This window comes from Anopheles darlingi, chromosome 2 (genome assembly GCF_943734745.1).
Source record: "Anopheles darlingi chromosome 2, idAnoDarlMG_H_01, whole genome shotgun sequence".
Taxonomy (NCBI): Eukaryota; Metazoa; Arthropoda; class Insecta; order Diptera; family Culicidae; genus Anopheles; species Anopheles darlingi.
Genome location: NC_064874.1, coordinates 14149569 through 14172494, shown reverse-complemented (window position 1 = coordinate 14172494; position 22926 = coordinate 14149569). Strand labels below are relative to the sequence as shown.

The window sequence follows — 22926 nt, the reverse complement described above, 5'->3', positions numbered from 1 at the left end:
AAACCAGCGCACGCATACATATATGCTGATGAAAGTGCAATGCAATGCGTTGTATCCGGCGGGGCACTTATGTAATGGAGAAATTCCCTCATCTCCCTCTGCTAGCCAACCCACTAGAAAGGATACCGATGAGAGAGAGAGAGAGAGAGACGTTGACCAACGGTTTACGTCTTAACAAGATTGTCTGCTCTTCATAAAAGTGGCAGCACCCTCTGCTTCCGGAAGGTCGGAGGAAAACACAATCGCCGTTACATCCTTTCCATCTCCTCTAGACACTCCTAAACTCCGGCCCACCAAGGCTCAACCAAAGAAAGGTTCGAAAAATCAAATAAAAGGCCGACCAGAGGATGGTCCTAAATATCTCTCTCACTCGCTCTCTCTTTCTCTCTCTCTCTCTCTTTCTATCTCTCTCTCTCTCCTTCTCTCTCTCTTTCGTCAGTTAACAAAGCTTAAACGAAACAATCTTGGGGTTTGGCTCTTCCAACCCATAATCGTCACTTCCGGGATTGGGGCAAGGGTTTTAAGGGGGTGGCACTGTTGTGGTGCTTCTCCCTCGTTCTCGTCAACCCTCTCCAGATGACCGATGGCCACTTTACCTCGATCGCTGACAAAATTTGGCGATTGGCGATTTGGCCTCGAGCGCCTCCCGAGCGACTGTCACCGATGGCATTTGTGTTTTGTTTTTTTCGTTTTATATTATTTCAACGAAACCAAACGACACTCACTACGTCTACATGTGTATGTGTGTGTGTCAGGGTGTATTGGTGCGCCAACGACCACGACCACCACCCCCCGGCCGGCGAACAGGCGCTGCTGTTGCTGTTGCTGCTGCTGCGTAAAGAACCGAAAACCCGGAATAAATCCATGAATTTTTACCGAGCCCAGTGTTCCCGCAGCCCGCCCTTAGGGTGGCCATCGATGTTGGTGTGAGGGAAGGGAGGGGGAAGGGCGAGAGCGGCACAAAAAAAACGAACGAAACAGGAAGACATATGACGCCGCAAAATCGTTCGTGGAACCGTTGCGAGCGAATGGGCAAAATCGAAACTTACACTCGAGATGGTTCACCAGGGGAAGGGAGGAAAAGGAAGGAAGAAGGGGGGTAGGGGGAGCCCCAAGAAGCACCACAGTGGGTGGTAGGCGGCGCTCCACCGTCGTCGATCGGAAGGGCGGAAATGTAATGAAGATTTATGATTCCCGGTCTGGAGCCTGGTTTTGGGGGAGGAAAGGAGAGAGCTCGCAGCGGGGGAGAGGGCTCTCCAAGCTCACAGTTGGATCGTCCTTGCATACTTGCCAAGTTGCTCTAGTGGGTGGTGATGTTGTGGGTGGTTGAGCGTTTCGTTGGAACTCAGCCCTCAGAGGCGCAGTATTCGTGGACGAGAGGAGTTCGAGTGGTTTCGTCCTCATCGTCGTCGCCGTCGTCGTCGTCGGTTTCTCCTTCACTTTCTTATGTTGTGCGCCAGCCTATATCGGGGCTTCATATTGCTTCATCCACCATTCAGCTCCCTGGAGGAATCAATCCTGCCCTCAATGCGCCCATCCCTTCGTCGTGTCTGCGCGAAAATTGCGGTCGAGGTTTATGTGGGTAGCGTGTGGTGCTAGTAGGAGGGGTGGTGGCTGGTTCGAGGGTTGAGATACGGTAATTATGCTACTATTTTACCTTTATTTATTTGGTAATAGCGACACCTCCGGCGGGGCGCTACTGTCCGTTGGACACAAGACGCTGCCGTGCGCCGAGGGACAATCGTTGGACGATATCTTTCTCGTCGTGGGGTTGGGTTTCGAGGGGACCGAGCGATTGATAGCGTGCAAGCCGGGCCCGGGCCTTGTATCGGTCACCTGCTAGTTAGTTGTTCATTTTATTTAATCCATTTTTAACGAGTTAAATATCCGCATCTGGGAGGATTGTATTCATGACAAAACCGAATAGAATTTGTCGCATTTTCTGAATCTAAAGCCTACAGTAACCCATTTATTCGTCGTAGAAGTCATGTAATGTTTTCTCACAGCAACAAATCTCCTTCTAATCCGTCGCCTCTAAGATCTCAAGATCCATTCCAGAATCAGATCGATTCCACCAAATGGAACATTGTTTTCCTTGAAAATGGCTACTTAGACCTGGCCTGCAAATTATGACAGCTGGTGGTTGTAATTCCGGTGTAATCAAGGCCTCCTAAGATTTGATTTTTCGAACCTTGAGATGTTGAATTAACAAAACTAATTCTTTTTTCGGCGAATGTCGTCGATCTTGTAACCCCAATAGTGTTGTCATTCTGCTATCGATTGTGCTAGATAACAAAAATAAATACTAGAACTCCTCTTTACAAGACATTAAATGACAATCATTTATTCAGATTAGACGATGTTTATCACTATTATATTATTGCTATTTTATTACGCTATAAGACTGTAATGTGTCCGTTTTTGGAGCATCATAAATAAATTGAATATGTCGTAAAGAGCCCCCAGCAACCAAGTAGCAAACTCTTGGTGCTACTAATAAACCTGACTAGGGATCATATTATTCTAGTTATATAATCATACGGATGTATTAAACTGTTAAAAGAGCAAGTAAAAAACTGTTAACTGAACATCTTTCCTTAATTGTAGTTTCGATATTGCAAAGGGCGTGACTTCAAAAGTGTCGTCCTCATCCTTTTGCCAACACCACCCACCGGATAGCACCTCCTGAGGAGAGGACGAGGGTTGTCTTCGAAGGCACCTACTCCGGAAATGCCAACGAGTATTTTTCCAACTTTTTCTAACCCTCTCCTCCTGCCCTGACACCTCTAGCAATAGAGAAGCGACCCTCGCTAGTGTCGCCGGCCGCCGAGTGTGTGTCTCTGTTGTTGCGGTTCGGCGGACGGCGCGGGCCGACAATCGACGACCCAAAGCCTTCCACAAATTTACTTCATCACGTTCGAAACCACCCACCCCCGGCGGGAAGCTACGACCGAAAGCCAGGATGAAATCAATTTTCCTCGCGACCAGTCGGTCGAAGGCACTCTGCGCTGCCAACCACTGGACCGGAGACCATTTTAAACAACTGTAAAGTCTGCGTTAACTTCGTGGTGTGGGGTACAGGAAAAAGAAGGGCTCCAGGGAGAGAGCGAGAGAGAGAGAGGAAAGTGGAAAAATTGTTGCAAAGAAACAACGGAAAACCCGGACACTCGGCCGCCACTGTTTTCCACATAAAAATGCTGCCAAAGGGTTGAGGTTCCAGCAAGTGGCCATGAAGAGGCAAAGCGAGAGAGAGAGAAAAAGAGAGAGAGAGAGAGAGAGAGAGAGAGAGAGAGAGAGAGAGAGAGAGAGAGAGAGAGAAAAAATTTACGAGAAGCAACAAAGAAAAGGGAGTCGCCAAAGGGAGCAACAGAAAGAAGTGAGAAAGAGCTGGTGATGGTCAGATGGAAATCGCCACCCAACCCACACCAGATCCTCCTATCCACCCACCCAACGGTCCGGACATGGACGAGAAGCAGCAACAACAACAACAAAAGCGGAAGAGAGATCCCCCCCACCCCCCTCTGGGTGCTGGCTGTGAAGTGATTCGAAGCCAAAGTCCACCATTACGAACCACGCTACGGCTTTTTTCCTGCGCCCGCCGACACTTTTCCGGCCACCGCAAAACCCACATTTTCCGAGCGAGCGAGACAGAAAGAGAGAGAGAGAAAGAGAAAAAAGGAAGGAAAAAGACGATAGGGAAAGAGAGAACAAGAGAGATAGAGCAGGAGCAAAGCGAGAGGGTATTTTCCAAGAAGGAAGAACGAAAGTCATCCCCAAGCGACCTTCCAGAAGTTCCGAATGCTTCGCTTCCCTGCCTTCCACCCTCTCTTCCTCTCCCTTCCTCTCCGTCTCTCGGTTACCACCCACTTGCCGAGGTTGTTTATTGATGTGATTAGGAAGGAAAACTTGACGCTTTTCACTCGTCGTCTGTGGCGTCTCCCCCTCCGTATTTTTCTCTCTGTCTCTCTCTCTCTGGCGCTCGAACACACACACACACACACAATCATGGGGAGTCGTGAGTTTGTAGCCAACTATCGAAAAGGGGAGACGATATTGAATCGTTTGGATCGTTTTCTCCCAAGCTGTGCAGCAGCACACTATCGCTATCACATCACACATACAAGCCCGTTATGCGGGAAGGAATGAAAGGAGGTTCGCCGGTGTGCCGGGTTGGTTTTGGTCGGTGTTTTATGATGTGGCTAAATTACTTGTGATTAATTGACTTGGGCACTGTCCCTGGATGTGATGAGGAGGAGCATGTTTGCTAAAAACCGATGCGAATCGCGATGATACGGCCTTTGAGGGGGGAGGTTGGTGTTGGTTGCTTTGGGTGTGCGCTCGATGAGCAGCCTCAGTGTCAGTTTGTGTTTGCTTTATGTTGTTGCAAGCAAACTCTCCAGTGAACAACTTCGCTGATGATGATGAGATCTGATTTTAACAACAACAACAACCCTTTCCTGGCGAATGTATCACAGCAAGCCGTGATTTGGCTGACAGGTGATCCATCCGTTTATATGGTCTTCTCTGAAGCTCTGGAATTTATTTTGAGATCAAATAAAACAAGGTAAAGTTTGCTCACACTTGGCTTGACAATGGTTTAACTAAACATTTCATCGATTTAGTTTGTTTTTTTTTACTGAAATGCGGATGAATCTTAAACCTCATTTCAGGAATTTCAAACAAGAATTCTGTTTGAGAGCATTTGTTCTATTCAGCATTAGCTCTTGAATGGTTTGTTTGAAAAACTTGAAGCATTATTTAAGAAAAAAACGAACAATTGAATAGCTTAATTGAGTTATTGTCTATTCAGTTCTCTCTTCCATCTCTCAGGAGATTCCATGTCGAAGTTTCTTCCTCGTTTCTTTCTTGTTTTCATCGAACATCTTTCCATTCAAATAAGTAATTATTTTATGCAAAATACTCTTTCCTTTTTCTGTTTTTAAAGCGGATGTTTGCTAATGAAACTGTCCTGTTGCTGGCCTGTCAGAATGAATCCTGTTTCAGTTTCTTTATATCATTAACATTGCTTTCTCTGTGTCCGGAAACGGTTGTCTATTCTGCTTGCTTTCTCTGTGTCCGGAAACGGTTGTCTATTCTCATCTCAAGATGTTGCATAGACCAAATAATACACATAAATTGATACGTCGTAGACCAATCCACGAGTCTCCCTTAACGACTTCCATAAACTCTACTCCTCCAGACCACTTTTCCCGTCACACACGGTCCGTCGGGGCAATTTGCAATTGGAAAACGATCAGCTTCGGATCCCACAACCCTCTGGTGTAATTGGAAAATTCGCGAAAAACAACTCGCGCGCCTACGACGTGCGACGAGGCCCACAGACCACCACCCACCAGGCGTCTCCATGGACTCCGCGTGCGTGCGTGCGTGGACGACTTCTGCGAAACCCGGCCCCCAACCCCCACCTACGACGTGAGGGTCTCCTCCCTGGAGTTAAATATAATCTCACATCGATAACAATAGAGTCCGGCGTTGGTGACGTGATAGCTCCTTTACGTTTTCCTACTCCAGCAAATATTAGAGGTCCCCCGATTATTCCTGAGCCCCAACGCAAAATGGCATCCAACGCATTCGTTTATTAATAGCCCGATACCTCTCTCCCAGGGGGGAGTGGGGGGGGGTCGTCCTCCATGTGGGTTTCTGCGGTGAGAAGCTTCGAAGGCATCGAAAATCAACGTCCAGATCAACAAGCAGATTAGAGGCGCTCAGAAGCAGCGGTAGGGAACTACCGAGACTCCAAGCTCTCTCTCTCTCTCTCTCATCGATGGTGCCATCAAGTCCATCAAGTCCATCGTATACCCAGAGGCCACAACACTGTGGGCTCTCGTCTACCGATCTCAATACACACACACACACACCCTCAGTTCCTCTCTTTCTTTCTCTTACTCTCATGGCCGCCAACATCGAGGGCCAAGGACTACGACAAAGACTCTACGCCATCTTCCGCCAAGGTTTCCGCACATTTTCACCGAGCCTTTTCCATCAAAACACACACACACACCGAAGCACACTAGTGGTGGTGGTGGTGGTGGTCCGCTGCTAGAGCTCTACGAGCGCGCTTTTGCGTTCCGTTAAACTTTGGCCTGTCCGTCCGTCCGTCTGTCCGTCCGATCAAAACGGCCCCCACGCCGGCTGCCGGTTGCCAGGATTTTGCTTACTGGCCTTTCGGCACTTACCGGTAGTAGGAGGGTGCCAGGGGGAAGGCCAGCAGTTCGCATAGCCCAAGCAACTTCCACCTTCGAGGACCTTTTTGGTGGAACATTATGAAAATGATTTTGCGCTTCCACCGTCCGTCGTCCTTTTTCCTGGCCTCGGCGAGCGTGGTTTTTTCTCTCCCTTTCCGGAAAACGGTCTTCTGTTTTCCCGGCACCGAAGCGACCGTTACCGTTGCCTCTCGCTCTTTCTCTCTCTTTCTTTCTCTCTCTCTCATGCGCCTTCCTCTTTCGTTATTTGGAAACTTCAGCTATCTCTTCCGCACTCGACGGTAAGAAAACGTGAATGAGAGAAAGAGAAAGAGAAAGAGAGAGAAAGAGAGAGAGAGAGAGAGAGAGAGAGAATGAGAGGAAAACCAGAGCAGTGGACATGAGCGTGATGAGACGAGAGGCAGGCAGGTCGTGTTCTCCTCCGTGTGTTAACAAAATCAAGCTCATTTCCGCAAATTGACGCGCTCGGTCGAAGGATTTTCCAGCGCGCACACACACGCACACACACGCACACATACACAGAAGCAGTATGCTTTGGAAGCGCAACAAGGACGACCTCATTGCGGAAGGACTGCCAGAGGCTGGGTGGCTGGCTGGCTGGATGGAGGTGGCGCCGTCCGTCCGTTTGGTGTGCTCCACGACCAACCGAGAGCGTGGTTGAATGTGTGTCTGCATATTTAATGCTGCTCAAACACACAGTGCTCTGTGGCAACAAAACGCCCGCCGGCGCCGGGAGCGCAACCCTTTTTTGGGGTTCCCCGAGAATGAACGAACGGGAACACACCTCACGACGAACGCCGCCACCGCCACCGCCACATCCAGAACGATTCCAGTAAACGCCATTTTGTGCTCAAAAATTGTCTGTAGAGCGGGCGAGCGGGAGGGGGGAAGGGCACATTGGCTAATTCATTTCGCCGACCGCGACAGGGAAGTCAAGCTTTCGGTGTCCCGTTCCTTCTGACAACTGGCGCGCTTCTGGCAACACTGGAACCACCGGCGGAGAGTGATTTTCGATGCTCAAGACGAAGGACGAGTTCCACTAAATGGCTGCGTGTGTCAAGGATTATTGCCTTTGAGAAAGCTGCCAGTGATACCGCTTTCCGTGAGCTAATTCCGTCGAATCCGGTGAACGGTTTCCACGGTTTCCACAGTTTTCGATTGAACGCCGATCCCAGAAGGCGATGGCCGTTCGGTCGCACGGAAGAATTTTCGCTTCCATCAACTAAGCTGTTTAGTTGGAAACCGTTGGCCCTTTTTAGCGGAAGTTCGGCTGTTTGATCCCCTGGGTTTTAGTCCCCCCGAAATCGCTTCACCCAGTTTGGTGTAAATTCGGTTGACGACAACGTTCGAAGAGTTCAAAATGGAGAGTTACCATTTTTTTCCGGTAGCGCGCGCGCGGTATAATGATAAGAAGATTCTTCGAATGGAAGATGTTTGCGTGTTGCAGACGGTCGAGATTGCGAAGAAAGGCACTCGAAAATTTCGGACGTCAATTTGGGGCTTTTTGATATTTTCGGAACATGGTTATCTCATCAGAAATGCCTCACCAGCAAAGGTCTAAATAGTGTCTAAATCGTTGAACAAACACATCACCCTCAACTCAACAACACACAACACAACTGTAAGCGCCATTCCGATCCCGCGCGGTGTCTGTTGCTTTATGCTGCATGCTGTTTAAACAGAGAAGAGCCTGTTACTGTTGTTTGCACATACCGAAGATACGTGATCACCGCGATGTCACCGGCGATGGGCGGCGGATTTTGTTAACTAATTGCTCTCAATTTAAGCTTCGCCCTCCTTTGTGGTGTTCGGTCCAGCACGGGTTACGGATTAACAACATTCCACATCATTCGAGCAGCGCAAGAAGTGGTGGTGGTTGAAGTGAAGAATGCGGAGGAAGGTGTGTCCCGCGAGTCATCCGTTCTCATTAGCACACACACACACCGGCAACTGGCGAGATGGGGCTGATAGGCCGCGCCTCTCATCCGAAGCACGTACATCATCAAGTGGCGCATAGTTTGTGTGTGTGTGTGTGTGTTTGCACAATTGTGGTGTTTCCCTTTGTAGTTGAGTCTCTGAGTTGCAATACATTTTTAAATAGCCACATGAGACGCCCCCCGGTATAGTAACTGTGTTAACTGTGAAGGTGTTAAAATCTAAAAGTCCGACAGAGATCCCGTTTGATTTCCTGACGCGTGTATGCTGCTGCTGGTGCTGCTGTTGCTGGTGCTGCTGGTTAATCCGGTGGCCACGGTAGCACCATGAGGCGTGCCGTGAACATCAGCCAAAGGCCAGCGAGAACGTTATCTTAAGCACAAGCGCATAGCGTAGCGTAGCGGAGAAGAGAACACGATGACGGTTTATCTGATCGGCGATTGAGCGGAGCCCCAACGGTCTGCCTCTTGGCTGCTTCTCCTCTTTACGCCTGTTTCTCTCTCTTTCACCCGTTTCTCATTCCTTTTTATTTATTTTATTGTCTTAAAGCTTCTTTCGCGGCGCATCTTTTCCGTTCCGTTTATTACCTTTTGCGCCATTCCATTCGATTCCATTTCTTGAAGAGCCCCCACAGGCAGGCACAGTACGCTTCACGGTGGTGGCAGGTACCATCTTCCTATTCCTCACATCATAGTGTCTGTGCAAGAAAGAAGAATATATAGAAGGAGCGAGGTAAAGGCGAGAAAGAAGCGCAGAACTCGAACCCGGCGGAACCAAAGAAGATGGTGACCGAACCGAACCAAACCGCATAAAGAGTTATTACCTCGCGGTATTAAGTACAGTTACAGACGCGGATAGCTTCGCCATTTTTCCACCGTTTTTTCTCTCTCTCTCTCTCTCTATCTCTCGATTTTGTTTCGTAATCCCCCCACAGCAGCTCGCGCAGCATCTCGATTTTCGGTCGCTAGGTCATAAGCAGGCGGTGTTGTGAGCATCGATGAGTTTCCTAAGGTGAAGGGAAGGTGTGAGGGGGCTACTGATTTGAGGGGAAGCATTTGGCCAGGTTTAAGCGGGGGGACGATGAAATTACATTCCATTTTTCAGCCATTCCACCGTGCCCACCAGTCTTAAACATTAAATTTGGCGAGTTTACGATCTCCTTTCTGGCTCGTCTTCAGCGGTTCCCTTTTTTTTTTGCTGTGAGGAAATTCTCCTTTGTTCTGGTTCACACTTTTACGCCTTAGCATCTATTCCACCGAATTCTCGTGCACCTTCGCTCGCTGTTTGGCTGATAATATTTTAGAGAGTTAATCTTTGCAAATGTCTGAAGTATTTAACGCCCGAAATTGGTGTGAGGCGGTGAAAAGAATCCGTTGTATTAGTGCAGTAATGCTGGGTGTGGTGTTGGTGGTCAGTGGATTCGAAATCCGTTATCTTAAAGTGATGACATTCCATGCAGAGCGAAGTGTGTGTTCGATGAATTACAAACAGATGGTTCCTTTGATGCTAAAGACCCTCCTCAACATAATCCAATACAGGGTCCGGTGGCGTCTGTTCGTCATAATGTGTTGAGCTCTTCTTCTACAAATATAATTAAGTCTCGTCTCGCCTTCACCCTTCTTGACCTTGTGACGTGAGTTCCGAATGTGAAACAAAGAAAGAGAAAGAAAGGTATTGACGCGAATGAGGTAAAAACTGTCGAAGAGGAGCTCTAGAACGAGATCGTGACCGCTTCTCGATGGTGGTTTTCTTCCACTTACTTTTGCTGAAAATATCGTCTTCTATGAATTGAAAACAACTGTCCCAATTTCCTATACCCACCTTGTGGTACACGTTTTTTTTCTTTTCTTGTAGCTTTCCAGCAACAACTGGAGCGAGCACAAAGACAGGTTTCGAGAGCAGTGAGCAAAAGCGACAGCAAATAATATTTTTCGTGTGATGACGACTGTTGGTGCAGCATACCTAGGTATGGTACCAAACGATTTTATATTTATGGCATGCTAGGACATTCACAAGGGGATGTAGCTCAGATGGTAGAGCGCTCGCTTAGCATGTGAGAGGTACGGGGATCGATACCCCGCATCTCCAGAAACCTTCCTTTTTAACCCTTTTAAGCTTCAAGGGTGTGGGGGTCGCAAGTGTTTATAGGGTTGTTGTGCATGTTATGTATTATTGTGTAAACACATACGGCAACAATATTGTGGAATTTTGTAGTACTTACACTTCTACCATTAAGCTGACAGTGTTGATTTTTGAAAAGCTTATTTGTATTATTATCTTTTAAATCTTGCATAGTATAAGTGACTCAACAATTATTGTGTGTAAAAGAATTTATTTGATTACCTTACCAATTGTACCTTTCTACAGTCAATTTAGCACGGAAGGTATCTTTTGTTGAAGGTGTTCAAACCAAAACTCGATATCTATGATACCGTGAAAACAATTCGGATTGCGGATAAAAATGGTTGTTTTCATGACATCGTGGCTCAATGGTCTAGGGGTATGATTCTCGCTTTGGGTGCGAGAGGTCCCGGGTTCAAATCCCGGTTGAGCCCGGAAATCGTTTTTTGTCGATCCCCCAGCCCTTGAATTACTCCAAACGCAATACTCTCTTTTTCTATCTCCAATATGCTACTTATCACAACAGCAACAGCTTGGTTCGTCAATGGCAAATGTATTTTAAAATGATAACATGACATGTTTTTAAAATTTGGAAAATTGGATTGAGTATAACATAATGGCAGTTGAAACGACAGAAGTTATTGTAAATATAAGTGGATAAATTTTATTTTACTGAACACATATTATCGAAAGCGGTTTCAATCACCGTACAGCGATAGAGACGATTCCGATTTGATGTCCATCGCGTCGTCGATTACTTCGGATGACGCGGTGTCGGAAGTATCCTCAGAAGCTGAGCCGTTCTCCATGCCTGTGCCTTGTTTAGCTCGTAATACGCAATTCAGCATTTCTTGCTGCGCACGAACAGCTTTCTCGTGTGGCATTTTATGCAGGAGAAAAGCAACGTATCGTCCAAAAACATCGAATGGATGGTCCCGATTGTCCGTCAATCGATCGTGACCCTGTTGGCTGGCCTCGGCCATAACATTGTACGGCGGAATAGACGGCAGCCCATCATCCTGTATTGGAACATCTTGAAGTGTATCGTCCTGTAGCTCTTGTTTGATCTCCTGCTTAATGGCAATCTCCTGCTTGGTATGTTTAGTGCTCAGAGCGTCATCTGCTAAAACGTCAGGTGTGCTGGTTGGATTGGACAACTGCAAAAAAAACCAACATGTAACAGATAAATGGAAATGTTGCCACGACAACGTCGGGCGAATAGTTGAGTTTTCATCAAGTTAAAACGAAATACTAAGAGAATGTGGGTCGTGTAACAATTTTTAAAATTAGTAGCTTTGTACACATGACATGTGGCTCAATGGTCTAGGGGTATGATTCTCGCTTTGGGTGCGAGAGGTCCCGGGTTCAAATCCCGGTTGAGCCCGTGGAGCTTTTTTTTGCTGCTAACTCTCCTCAATCAACACATTCCCTATCTTCTTTTGATAAACAGTACTAAACACCTTTACTTAAGAGAAACATTTTATTATTCAAAATTGTTTAAAAATCGAATAGCATTCAAAATAGACTGATGTTAAACAAAGAAGAATTAAAATCGTTAAACTGCTACCGATAATATTAAACTGACTTAATGAGAAAACCGTTTATGCTCTATTATTAATGTAATGCATACCTTTAATGTTTTTTGCTCGTCTCCCGGTGTCGGTAAACCAACGGAACCATCCTGTTGTTTTGGACAGGACTGTTGTGTGACGGACTCGTCCATTCTTTTCGTATTTAAACTCACTGTATTTCAAATTAATATAATAGGAATATATTAATTCACTATTTGTACTAAACCATTACTGCATTTTTCGATAAAATAAAGTTAATTTGCCATAATCCACGGCACATATTTTTCCGTTCCGGTTTGTTTACTTCGAACTGTCAAAGTGTGGCGCTTGCCAACGGCGTTCTCACATACACTACGGAAATAACAAAAAACAAACAATTTATAACATACCCACACATCGATAGCACCGAATCCAAAGATCTACCCCTTCCAACGTTGCGTATTGCTCTCTCAATGCTGCGAGCATGAGATTCTCTCGCGCGAACTGTACCACTGCTTTCTGAACATTTGAAAGGCGAAGCGAAGTCTTCATTTTGTGAGGTAGCAGCAGCAAAAAGAAAGGTTTCTGGAGATGCGGGGTATCGATCCCCGTACCTCTCACATGCTAAGCGAGCGCTCTACCATCTGAGCTACATCCCCATATTATGCTGTGATTTTAATGCTGCCTATAAACCCATGTGCTATGTTCACTTCGGTACAACGCCATCATTTCACATATAGAGTAGCGTGGGTGTTTTCTGTAACCTCTATTTAATCCTCTCTGTTGCCAGAGAACACAGGATTTATTGCACTCTGATTACACGCTCCGCCACGCGAATCCGTAAATGATTCGTTTGATGTGTGATGATCTGCTAAGTGGCAGTCGGCGCGCACACATCATGCTGCTTGTTTGTGACTCTGTAAAGGCGATGTGTGGAAGTCAATTCGATGGATTCCTCACCATAGTTACCAGCATGAGTTGCGGTAGTATTAAACGCTTCGTAGAATTATCTAATATGAGTGAGACAGTGAGACAGAAACTTTGGTGCCTATTCACTAATGCTATTGGTATGCAGTCTTGTACTTTGATGAACAATTTGTAATGCAGTATGAAGAATGATAGTATTTACAATTTGTTTTAAAACATACTGCAACTGAAATATTGTAATGGATTTACAATATTTCATTAGTTGTTTCCAAAACGATTCAAACTAAAACACAATCGAATGTGTTCGTGTGCTTCAGTCGTCATGTTTTCCGCCAGTAGTAGTGCCTGCTGGTGGGTTGGCTTCAGGCAGATAATCCCGTAGTTATTTACGCAATAAAACTGGCTGAAAATATGGCAACCATCGGTTATGCTCTGCAGACAAAAGCTTCCATCGCTTGTTGGCACGATATGAGACCACCGGGCGCGGGCCGCCACCAATGCACGCTCCTATGTACACATCATCCGAACCGAAGCCACCACCGACTGCTGCGCCCAAAGCACCAAAAAGGAGCAAAGTAACGCCAATGCCGCCAATGGTCTGGCCATGCGAGGGAGAAATGATTCTTCTTCCAGCTCCCGTGGCCAGTGGAGCCGCCTGGTGGTAGTAGCCGCCTGTGATATGGTGTGTGGTGGGAGCGGACAAAAATGGGAAACTGATGGTAGGCAGATAGATGGAATGGGGAAATGGGAGTGCAGGCAGACGGGGGGGTTTAACATGATTTTCCTTCCACGGTTGAGCAATTTTGCCATCATGGCCTGGGCTTGCGTACCAGCGACAAAAAGGAAGACATTACTATTTATTGGTTGCATGCACGAGTGTTGTGGTGGGTTGGTTGGTGGGGGACCTCCAAATGGAATGACTCCTTCTATTCGTTCGACCGTAGTAGAAACCATTGGAGTGGTTCGCCTATTCTCTATGTCACTTTCTCACAATAACAGGACATGATGGTGGGAAGGCTGTGTAGGCAATGTTTCAATCATAAATATGGTCAGCTCAGATGGGCAGTGAGTGTGTGTGCGTGTGTGTGTCTGACAGTTTGGATTGCTTTGTATGGAATTTACTCATAACTTTGTCGACGCTTTTAGTTCCATGCACCATAATTTGTGTATGAAGTATATTGCCCTCAATTATCATATTTCAGTTCAATTCAGACATGCCAGATAGGAAAAAAGGAATGCTGTGAGCCTGTGCAGATCCTCAGGACTATGCCGCAGCATTACCGGACGGAGAGAAGTGAAAGTTTCGTTGGATAGGGAGCTATTGATGGATGGATTGAATGCTGCTGCTGCTGGGTGGCAAAAGAGATTCCAGCGGGCTCAACCGGGATTTGAACCCGGGACCTCTCGCACCCAAAGCGAGAATCATACCCCTAGACCATTGAGCCGCTTGAATGGAGAAACAATAGACCCAAACACCAAATAAAATCACTCCTTTCGATGACACACTTTGCCCGTTGCGCGGTACCGATGAAAGGGAAGGCAAACACGCGGATATGACACATCGCCCCGGACACATCTACTCCAACAAATCAAATCATTTGATGTGAACGGTCGATTCGCTGGAACATTACGATAACAAATAGATATCATAGATAACGCACCATTGCGGCGACAGTTTGTCGAAATCTTCAAATCAGTTTACTTTGGACAGATCTTGGACCCATCAAAACATGATTGCTTTCCGGTGGGCGAGGCGCGACGTGTGTTCCCCGCGTGTTTGGTGTGCAGTTTATTTTTCGAACCAGCAAATCGAATAATTTGTACAAGTGACAGGATAGTTTAACAATAATTTATATCAGATGGGTCAGAAAGTCGCTGCACTGTTTACACTAATCTGTCCTCTCGGATTGTTTGGCCGTTGTACAAATTACCCGCTTTGAATGCGAGTCAATTTATTATGACAGAACTGGACAAACTGATCTACTACTCGACTACGGCACCGCCCGCCCGTAGAGGATTCGATGTCACAATAGCACACCAATCAACTTGCTTCTAAACGACCCCGGGGCCAGGTTCTTCCACTACCTTTCGTTGCAATACCATCCCTCCGGTGGTTGGGCGGAGGTAAGTGTTTAAATTAATTGCATCTAACCAGTGACCCATTTAAAACGGTGCGATCTGCTACTGAACAGCAGCCTAGGCTGTTGCTGGACACAACACAGCTGGAGAGGTGATACGAAAACACGGTTCGGGCCATGGGCTTGTGTCATCGGTCTGCCAACGCGCTGCACACTTCTTGACACCTCCCCGCACTGGAGCGAGTTTGGAGAGTTTCGTTTACGCTAAGCTCTGGCAGCCTTTCGGGTTCAGTGAGCTGGATGAGCTGCTGCTCGTAATCGAAGGAGGCGGAGGCAGGAAAGAAAACTGATTAATTTCCTGCTCCTGTGGAGAGATTTAAAGACATTCTCTTGCATTCCAGGAAATGGATTGCTTACGTTAGCGCTACCGTGCGTCCGCGATGGCGAACCAAGTGACCCATCAGGTGGGTGAGCTGTGGTGGATTCAAACTAAATAGTTTGTGTTTTTGTGCAGGAAGCTGGAGAATGCACACACAACAACAACAGCAACAACAACAAACAGCAGATGGGCTAGAGGTTCATCTGCCCAGCATGAAACGCAAGTTTTCGTCGTTTCGCTCGAACGGGCGTAATGGTGACCTGCAGAGATTGGGTGGAGCGGGTTCTACTTGTTAGCGTCGTCGCGCTACCCTGGGGTGCCCCGGAGCGTGGAGTGTAGTGAGAAGTTCACGGAGTTTACCGAACCAATATAGGTCATCGCGCTAGAAGACGCTACTTTTATGTGTAGCACCACAGCCTGCACAGCGCGTTGAACGGAGCGCAGCTGCGGTAAACATTTCGTCTCGTGTGTGTCAACGCGACAAAGGCCTGCTGTTGAAGCAACAAACGAGTGCCGTGTACTAAGCGAGGGTCGAGGGTCGATGTTTCAAAGTTGAAGCTACTAATCACATTACATAAGCGGCAGGATCAAGCGGCGCCGTGGCTTAGTTGGTTAAAGCGCCTGTCTAGTAAACAGGAGATCGTGAGTTCGAATCTCGCCGGAGCCTACGCCCCACATCCCCAAGGACCCACAAGGACACACCCCAGTGTGGGGGAGATCTTGCGAAAAGGGGAAGGTGTTTCAACGTTTTTAGGATTTCTTTAGGTGGCAGATACAGATATTACTCCACGGCTGGGCTGCTACACCCAGAGGTGGATATTAAACAATACCCTACAGCATATATAATTGTTTAATATATATAATATATACGATTGATTACTCCTTAAACCGTCCTTATCTTGTGAAGAAGATGTTAAAACGATACACAGAGACCTCTGAAGGCGTCTGTTGTTGTTCTCCGCGATTGGTGATGTGATGTGTGTTTCTGGTTTTCTCTTTTTTCATTTCCTTCTCCAGACCAAGATATACGAGCGGTGGAATGCTGGAGCCCCTCCGCTCATCAGCTGTGGTGTCCGAGTGGTTAAGGAGATGGACTTGAAATCCATTGGGTTCTACCCGCACAGGTTCGAACCCTGTCTACAGCGTCAGCGTGTCTTCTCGACTGTTGAGAGGACTTTTTGGTGTATTTTATTTACTGTTCGTTTATTAGCTTCAATTTCATCTTCACCGCTTGCTGTGATGGGAGATATGCTATACTTTTTTTTTTTTTTTAAAGCAACTTGGCTTCATCTTTATTCAACTTTCCATCGTCTTGTTAACCTAGATTTAACTGCTTGTTCTTGGCGCGCATTGTGAATGAAACAGGTTAAAGATGCTGCTGGTGCAACCCACGCACAAAAACCACGCTGGAACGGAACCCCGAGCACGCTCCCTCCGGTAGCACGTCTCACGCTCACGAAATGAAGTTACCATCGCGTCCTACGCACGGAAATGGATGGAAAAGAGGACGCTTGGCTTTTCCAGGGAAAATTCCATCCACGCCCCCATCCACGGTGGCCTTTTCCGAACTACAATTTCCGTAGAGCGGTGCGTAGAGACAACATGATGTAGACTACTCCACCTACGCAGTCGATGTCGCGGCACCACCGGGCACCATGCCCATGACCTATGGCCGCCAACGCACATCCGAGGCCGAGGCCATCGCCAGCAGCAGCAGCAGCAGCAGCAGCAGACCACTAGTGGGTGGCATTGATGTTTTATCACCTGAGCTGACAGAACGCGGGATGCTGGCTCGGGGTGTCAGCTAATTGGTAGAGAGAGAGAGAGAGAGAGAGCCGGAGAGAGCGAGAAAGAGGTAGAGAGAGAGAGAGGCTGTTAGTTTTATGAATGAAATGAAGGAGGGAAAACGGTCGCGATGTGCGGGTTTTCATTAGTTGGCTTATCGTAAGGTCACTTCAAGGATCGCTCTCAATTAGAAAGGTTATCGTGCAATGAGCAGGGCACGGTCTAACCAGCAAGCCTCCGAAGCCAGCACCTGCACCGGAACCTAGTAACAATCCTCACTACGCAGCTTGTCAAAGTAGCCTGTGACATTTCGTCAAACATCCAAAGGCTTTATCCAGTTAGATTGGAACGTGTTTAATGTCGACCATTTGCAGGGAAGCTTCTTCTGTAATAGCAGAAGTGATATCACCAGTTGAACTTTGCGCTGATGATTTTCAACGCAATAATTGCTTCCTGAGTGTCCCCGGAGTCCAATACATAGCGAAGCATAAGTACTGCTCTTGATCCATGGGAATATTGTTTTCCGCATTCTATCGTTGCATTAATATGATGCGTACTTGGCGTCGGTGCGCCGGTCGTCAATACAAGGTATTTATTTAATAAACTAAAAGAGAGGCAATGAGGGACCTGCAAACATAAAGACTGACTCGCTACGAAACGCATAATCAACATCGCAACACGGGAATGGTGTAGAATGGAGGGATTGATACAAAAAAAAAATGAATAGACCGAAGAGGAGGGACCGATCCCCGGAGCATTTGCAATTGCAAAACCCACCAACACCCCAGACACAGACGTCCGGGACATCCACTTTCGGGACTTTTCCTCGAGAGTTTTCACCCCTCTGATTCCATGTAGAGAGATAGGGAGAGAGAGTGCGTCCATGAGAGAGAAAGAGAGGATGAAATAAGGGGGAAAAAAGTCCCTGGTCCCTGCGTCCCTCTGCTTTGGCCACGCTGCTGCTGCTGCTGCTGCAACATCATCATATGCGGCGGTGGCGAACGCAGCCTGCGTTTTTCGACACATGTGGGAGCGGAAAGAGCCGTGCGGTCGCCCCCTTCGAGGTCGATGAACCGTCCTCCCGGCGTCCCGGCGCGCCAACCCCGGAGACCGCCAACATACGGACACACCGACCAGCGTCGGTAGCAGCCAGCAGCCAGCCGGCACTGGCGAGGCGAGAACATGCTGGCTGGCTTGGCCTGGCGAAGGGTGGAAGAAAGGAATCGAGGGATCAGCCTGTTGAAAAGGACCAACAAGCCGATCCAGTGTCTCTCTCGCTCTCTCTTTTGGACTGTTGTGTGTGTGTGTGCGAAAGGAAGAGCAATTGGCGCTTCCTTTTCCACCCTTCATTTTCTATTCATTTCCTTCCGCTCCACCAACCACCAGCACCGTTGTTGTCGTCGTCGTCGTCACCATCACCACCAAGAGAGAGAGAGAGAGAGAGAGAGCAGAAAAGAAGGAAGTGGGAAATCTGGCTCCGAGGATGGCCCTCGGAGTCCTTCAGAAACGGCCGGCTATATGGCGTCTGCCACAGGATGATGCTAGGATGCTCATCCTCATCTCCTCAGTGCCTGTGGACACTGTATCATTCCCGGGGGGAGGAGGGAGGAGAGGAAAAGGGCACCGAAAAGGACGTAAAGGATGGCAGGAGGCTGAGGTTCGGTGAGAAGGACATTAAAGGAATGAGGTTTATTGAAAACTCCCGCTCGCTGCCGACGATCCTTTCACCCTGTGGGGTGGTGGAGGAGTTACTGGAGCCGAGGACATGCCAAAGAGACAGAGAGCATAGGAGAGAGTGAGAGAGAGCGCGCGACAAGTTGGAGAGACTGAGACTCTGGGGCCGATGGATACTCCGGTATGGGCTTGAAACGCCAGCATGCAGCGCGCATGATGATGTTGAGAGAACGTGTTGTCCATCACGTACGCGCACACCAGAAAGGGTGGGGGATGGGGGGTGCACGAGATCTTCACAACCACCGGCCATGGCGCATATTGTTCCCCGTCTGTCTGTCTGTCTGTCTGTCTGCCTGTGTGTGTGTGTGTGGTTCGCATTGTTCACTGCGCGCGATATTTTAATGTTGCCTCTGTTGTGTCTGTTGTCTGTTCCTGCGACTGTGGTTTGCGATTTTTGTCTGGCATTTGCATTCGCGGTTCTCTCGGCTTTTGCTTATTGGGAAATGGTTTCCCAGACCCAACAGTTTCAGGCCCAACAGTTTGCTCTTCTTTTATATGTTTTTTTAATGTGTTATTACAATCATCGATAATCCACAATCATCCGACCGACAGCCGACCGACGACAAACGTGACAGGACAATCGAAGACCCAAGAAGACAAGGGTTCTCGCAATGGACCATCGACTGTGAGGGTTTTTTTTGTGGGGCATCTATTTCTCTACTTTAAAGCCTTCCAACAGACGACGTCGTAGTGTGCCTGGACGAATGCGGCAGGACATCATGCGTGTGTTGATGTTGGTGTGTAGCCTACTTTGACCGCAAAGAAAAGAGAACCCGAAATAAGGCTCTCTCGAGGGGGATAATACTCGATTATAGGGCGGATGGAATTCAATTCCAATTCCCTTCTTTTTTTTTCTTTTTTCTCAGGGACCCCGAACTCCGCTCCGGATCTCCGTAATAACCATCGCCACCGATGCCGGGGCCGTGTTCTATCGTGCGTGTAAAGAGAGGCTAGGTTTTAGTGGCGGCAGAATGACAGCAAACCATCCGTTTGGCTATTTCATGTGCACACACACACATGGGTCTTGAATTGAATGGGGGACACTTCAGGCCAATTTCGCCAATCGTCTAGCTGGCCAACGGCGATGATGATGATGCTGATGATGATGGTCGGGTGATGATGCGCCGTCAATTAAATATCAATTTCTATCCACACTTTGTCCTTTTGAGAAAAACATTAAATAGGCATATCGATAGGGAATGGTATCGGGTTGGGGGGGGGGGGGGGGGGGGGGTGTAGCCATTTTAAACTGTTATCAGTGTGCGAAAGAGGTGATTTTAAACGAACATTATTGCTCCCAAAATGATGTTGTTGTTTCCGAATCCTAAAAGGTGATTCCGAGTATGTGCCATAAGAAGAAGGTTCAATAGAGCTTCTAAAAGAGCGACAAGAGAAACTGTTGTAATGAACCTTCTAATTGGAATCTTCCAAACTGAGCATAAAGACGAGCATCCAGATAGAGGGCGGAGATAACTGTCTCCATTTTTCGCGCCACTGTATCTGTGTGTGTGTGTATGTGCACGCTCGTTTGTCATTTTACACGATGGATCTGGAGCTGATGGATAGATAGCTAGAAAGGCCGGCAGCCGGAGCGTATCTTTGGCTGGAACCATCAACAGGGTTCCATGGTGTAATGGTTAGCACTCAGGACTTTGAATCCTGCGATCCGAGTTCAAATCTCGGTGGAACCTCTCTCTCTCTTAACACACAGATGTTGCGCCCTCGCTCTTGTGGAAGTGTAAGATAAAAAAGGGGTAGGGGAGAGGATTTCCTTCTCTCCTCACACACCCCTTTCTTCCATTAACACTACGAGCGAGAGGCTTTCATCTCTGATCTTTTATACATATTTTAAATGAAAATGATCGATTGCACTCTCGACGCTGATCGCGCGAAAAAGAAGAAAATCCCGCGGACAACACTTGTGCCGGAGGATTAACGGTCTCTCGCGAGGCCCTGGCTTGGCTGTGGCTGGCTTGTGTGTGTCGTTCACCTGTTGGTAGTTAGCCCACTTCTCCTCTGCCGTACCTTCGCCAACAACATGTCGTTGCTGCTGCTGCTGCTGCTAAGTCCTCTGCGCAGATATAAGATCTTTTAGAAGAATTGGTTTTACGCAAAGATCGCTCGTTATTCTCTCGCTCTCTCTCTTTCCTTTACAGCTCCTTACTCGTCCCAAAACCTGGTCCCGATGTCCACGGAGTGCAGTCTCGTCCCTTTTCGTCGCTTTTCTTCCCTCCAGCAAAAGCTTGCCCTCGATGTCGACATCAGCAAAAGGCGGCGAGCGCGAGGCCTCCATGAAGACGTCGTCGTCGTTGTCGTTGTCGTCTTTCGTCGTCGAAAAGCAAGCAAATCGGCGGCAGATGCATCACCATTTTTTATTGCTTCCTGCCTGTCTACCCCGTCGACCTCGACCTGTCGGGCCTGTATGCGACCGTGCGTGCGCGCGTGTGTGTGTATGCGTGTCTGGCATGTGCATATGTGGGTTTGAAGAAGCTGGAAAGACCCCCGGATCACGGGTCCCGCGTCTCGAAGGGTCCCGGGGATTCGTTGGAAAGGATCCGCGCATCCGTCGTTGGTTTCTTGAGATTTGAGACCCTCGCGTTGCTTGCCTGCCGCCTCGTCTCTCACCCTCATGCAGTACGCAGGATCACCGGCGACCGACCAACTCGGGGTCATTCACTTTTCGCGGCCTTCCATCCAGCACCACATGCCAACAGGCGCATATAGGAAGGAGGGGCCCCCGACCAGCCGACGGGAGTTCCTCCGTTCGCCGTTCTCTTCACCTTTGCTTCTTGCTGCGCTCTTTGCTTTGGTTGCATGTTCCCGGGTTCCGTTTTGCCTTCCATTCCATCTCTCCCTTTTTTTCGCTCTCTCTCTTTCTTACTCTCTCTCCCTCCCTTCCATTCATCTCTCGATTAGTTCGAGGAAATTAATCTTAAAGAACGCGCGCATACGAATGAAATGGAACATATCACCCCTGGCAGGGCAGGCGGGTTAGGGGTGGCTCCTTCGCTCGTCCTCTTTATCGTGTGTGTAAGGGTGAGGTGCGGTGGTCTTTTGCCTCTGTTTAGCCGGTATTCTGACAGATTGGTACGTTCTCCTCCGGGGGTTCAGTGTGAGATGGCGGAGGGGACCGCGTGTCGGAATGATGTTCGATTAACAATTTACATAGATGGTTTAGTGGCAATGATGCGTCTCTGAGAGAGAGGGAGAGTGAGAGAGAGAGGTCGTTGCATTGAGCATAGTTGCTGGGGGAATAGCGCCCATAGCGTCTTTTTTGGCTTGGGTTTGGGCAAAAAGCAATTGACTCATCGTAAAGGTATGCAAACAGTTTGTTTGATATTTCTGATAATTCGATAATATATTTCATCTACTTCATCGTGGGGTTTTGATACTAATCACTTGTGTAAGTCGTAGAATATTCTGATTTCTCTAAGAAATCTTTAAACAATTTCATTCAAAACATGGTCTATCTAGTTATTTATACATTTGTAGTGACTTTTATACATATATTTGGGTTCTATTGCACAAGAGAGGTGTTGCTCTATCGAGGAAACTCGTTAGAAATAGTATGTTGATCATTTTTTTAAGTCAATGAAGTGCTGCTGTAATATTTATGCTTGTTGATATTTAAAAAAATGATATTTTAAGCAGGCTTTTGCTGTAATACAGTAATTGTCAAAATATTCCACAGTTAAGCCAAGCCATTAGTTAGTACACAACAACCATTGTCCAGGACCTTACCTATTCCTAACTAAGTAAAGTACAGTACACAAGATAGAGGATGTTAAAAATACAATCTGACTATCATTTGTGCAGCAGCATTTTACCTCATAGCCTACTGTTAAATCCTCTGCAGAAGCCCTGGGTAGAAAGCCAAGAAAGTCAACTGTTTCTCAGTTGGATCTAGTCTTCATTGGTTCATTGGGAAGGTCTTAGGAACCGTGCATTTAGTAACGATAATGGTTTAAGTTTCCTTCGATTGTTCTATGCTGTCGCAAGTTTGAACTTCCAGACCAGCACGACACGAAACCACCCCGGCTTCTGCGTCCCGCGTTCGCGTGTTCCACTGCAATTCCCGCCGAGGATGACGAAGACGATTTCAGGAGCAAACTTCTGACCGCCAAACGGGGCGTAAAACAAATTCCAACAAAAATCCTCTATCCTCTCCTCCCTCCTCGATCACCTCTTAACCT

The 22926-nt window shown here is 47.6% G+C and overlaps 1 protein-coding gene and 8 non-coding genes across 9 annotated transcripts; 6 read left to right on the top strand and 3 right to left on the bottom strand.

Annotated features, from left to right (window-relative positions):
• Nucleotides 1-10174: 10174 nt before the first annotated feature.
• On the top strand, nucleotides 10175-10247 carry Trnaa-agc (transfer RNA alanine (anticodon AGC)). The gene has a single exon. It is a non-coding gene; the product is annotated as a tRNA-Ala (tRNA).
• Nucleotides 10248-10642: 395 nt separating this feature from the next.
• Trnap-ugg (transfer RNA proline (anticodon UGG)) lies at nucleotides 10643-10714 on the top strand. Its single transcript has one exon. It is a non-coding gene; the product is annotated as a tRNA-Pro (tRNA).
• Nucleotides 10715-10940: 226 nt separating this feature from the next.
• LOC125950909 (uncharacterized) lies at nucleotides 10941-12156 on the bottom strand. Its single transcript, XM_049679292.1, has 2 exons — nucleotides 11911-12156; nucleotides 10941-11437 (listed from the first exon to the last, which is right to left on the bottom strand). Exons 1-2 carry the CDS (start codon nucleotides 12001-12003, stop codon nucleotides 10979-10981), a joined length of 552 nt encoding a protein of 183 aa, XP_049535249.1. The 5' UTR covers nucleotides 12004-12156; the 3' UTR covers nucleotides 10941-10978.
• Trnap-ugg (transfer RNA proline (anticodon UGG)) lies at nucleotides 11593-11664 on the top strand. Its single transcript has one exon. It is a non-coding gene; the product is annotated as a tRNA-Pro (tRNA).
• A 260-nt stretch (nucleotides 12157-12416) lies between the features above and the next one.
• On the bottom strand, nucleotides 12417-12489 carry Trnaa-agc (transfer RNA alanine (anticodon AGC)). The gene has a single exon. It is a non-coding gene; the product is annotated as a tRNA-Ala (tRNA).
• Nucleotides 12490-14130: 1641 nt separating this feature from the next.
• On the bottom strand, nucleotides 14131-14202 carry Trnap-ugg (transfer RNA proline (anticodon UGG)). Its single transcript has one exon. It is a non-coding gene; the product is annotated as a tRNA-Pro (tRNA).
• A 1605-nt stretch (nucleotides 14203-15807) lies between these two features.
• On the top strand, nucleotides 15808-15881 carry Trnat-agu (transfer RNA threonine (anticodon AGU)). Its single transcript has one exon. It is a non-coding gene; the product is annotated as a tRNA-Thr (tRNA).
• Nucleotides 15882-16277: 396 nt separating this feature from the next.
• Trnas-uga (transfer RNA serine (anticodon UGA)) lies at nucleotides 16278-16359 on the top strand. Its single transcript has one exon. It is a non-coding gene; the product is annotated as a tRNA-Ser (tRNA).
• Nucleotides 16360-20352: 3993 nt separating this feature from the next.
• Nucleotides 20353-20424, top strand: Trnaq-uug (transfer RNA glutamine (anticodon UUG)). The gene has a single exon. It is a non-coding gene; the product is annotated as a tRNA-Gln (tRNA).
• Nucleotides 20425-22926: the final 2502 nt, after the last annotated feature.

Excerpts from the sequence above, each read along its gene's own strand:
- LOC125950909 (XM_049679292.1), bottom strand. The coding sequence starts at position 12,003 with ATGGACGAGTCCGTCACACAACAGTCCTGTCCAAAACAACAGGATGGT. Across the intron at positions 11,438-11,910 it reads ACGAGCAAAAAACATTAAAG|TTGTCCAATCCAACCAGCAC; the intron begins GTATGCATTACA and ends TTTTTTTTGCAG.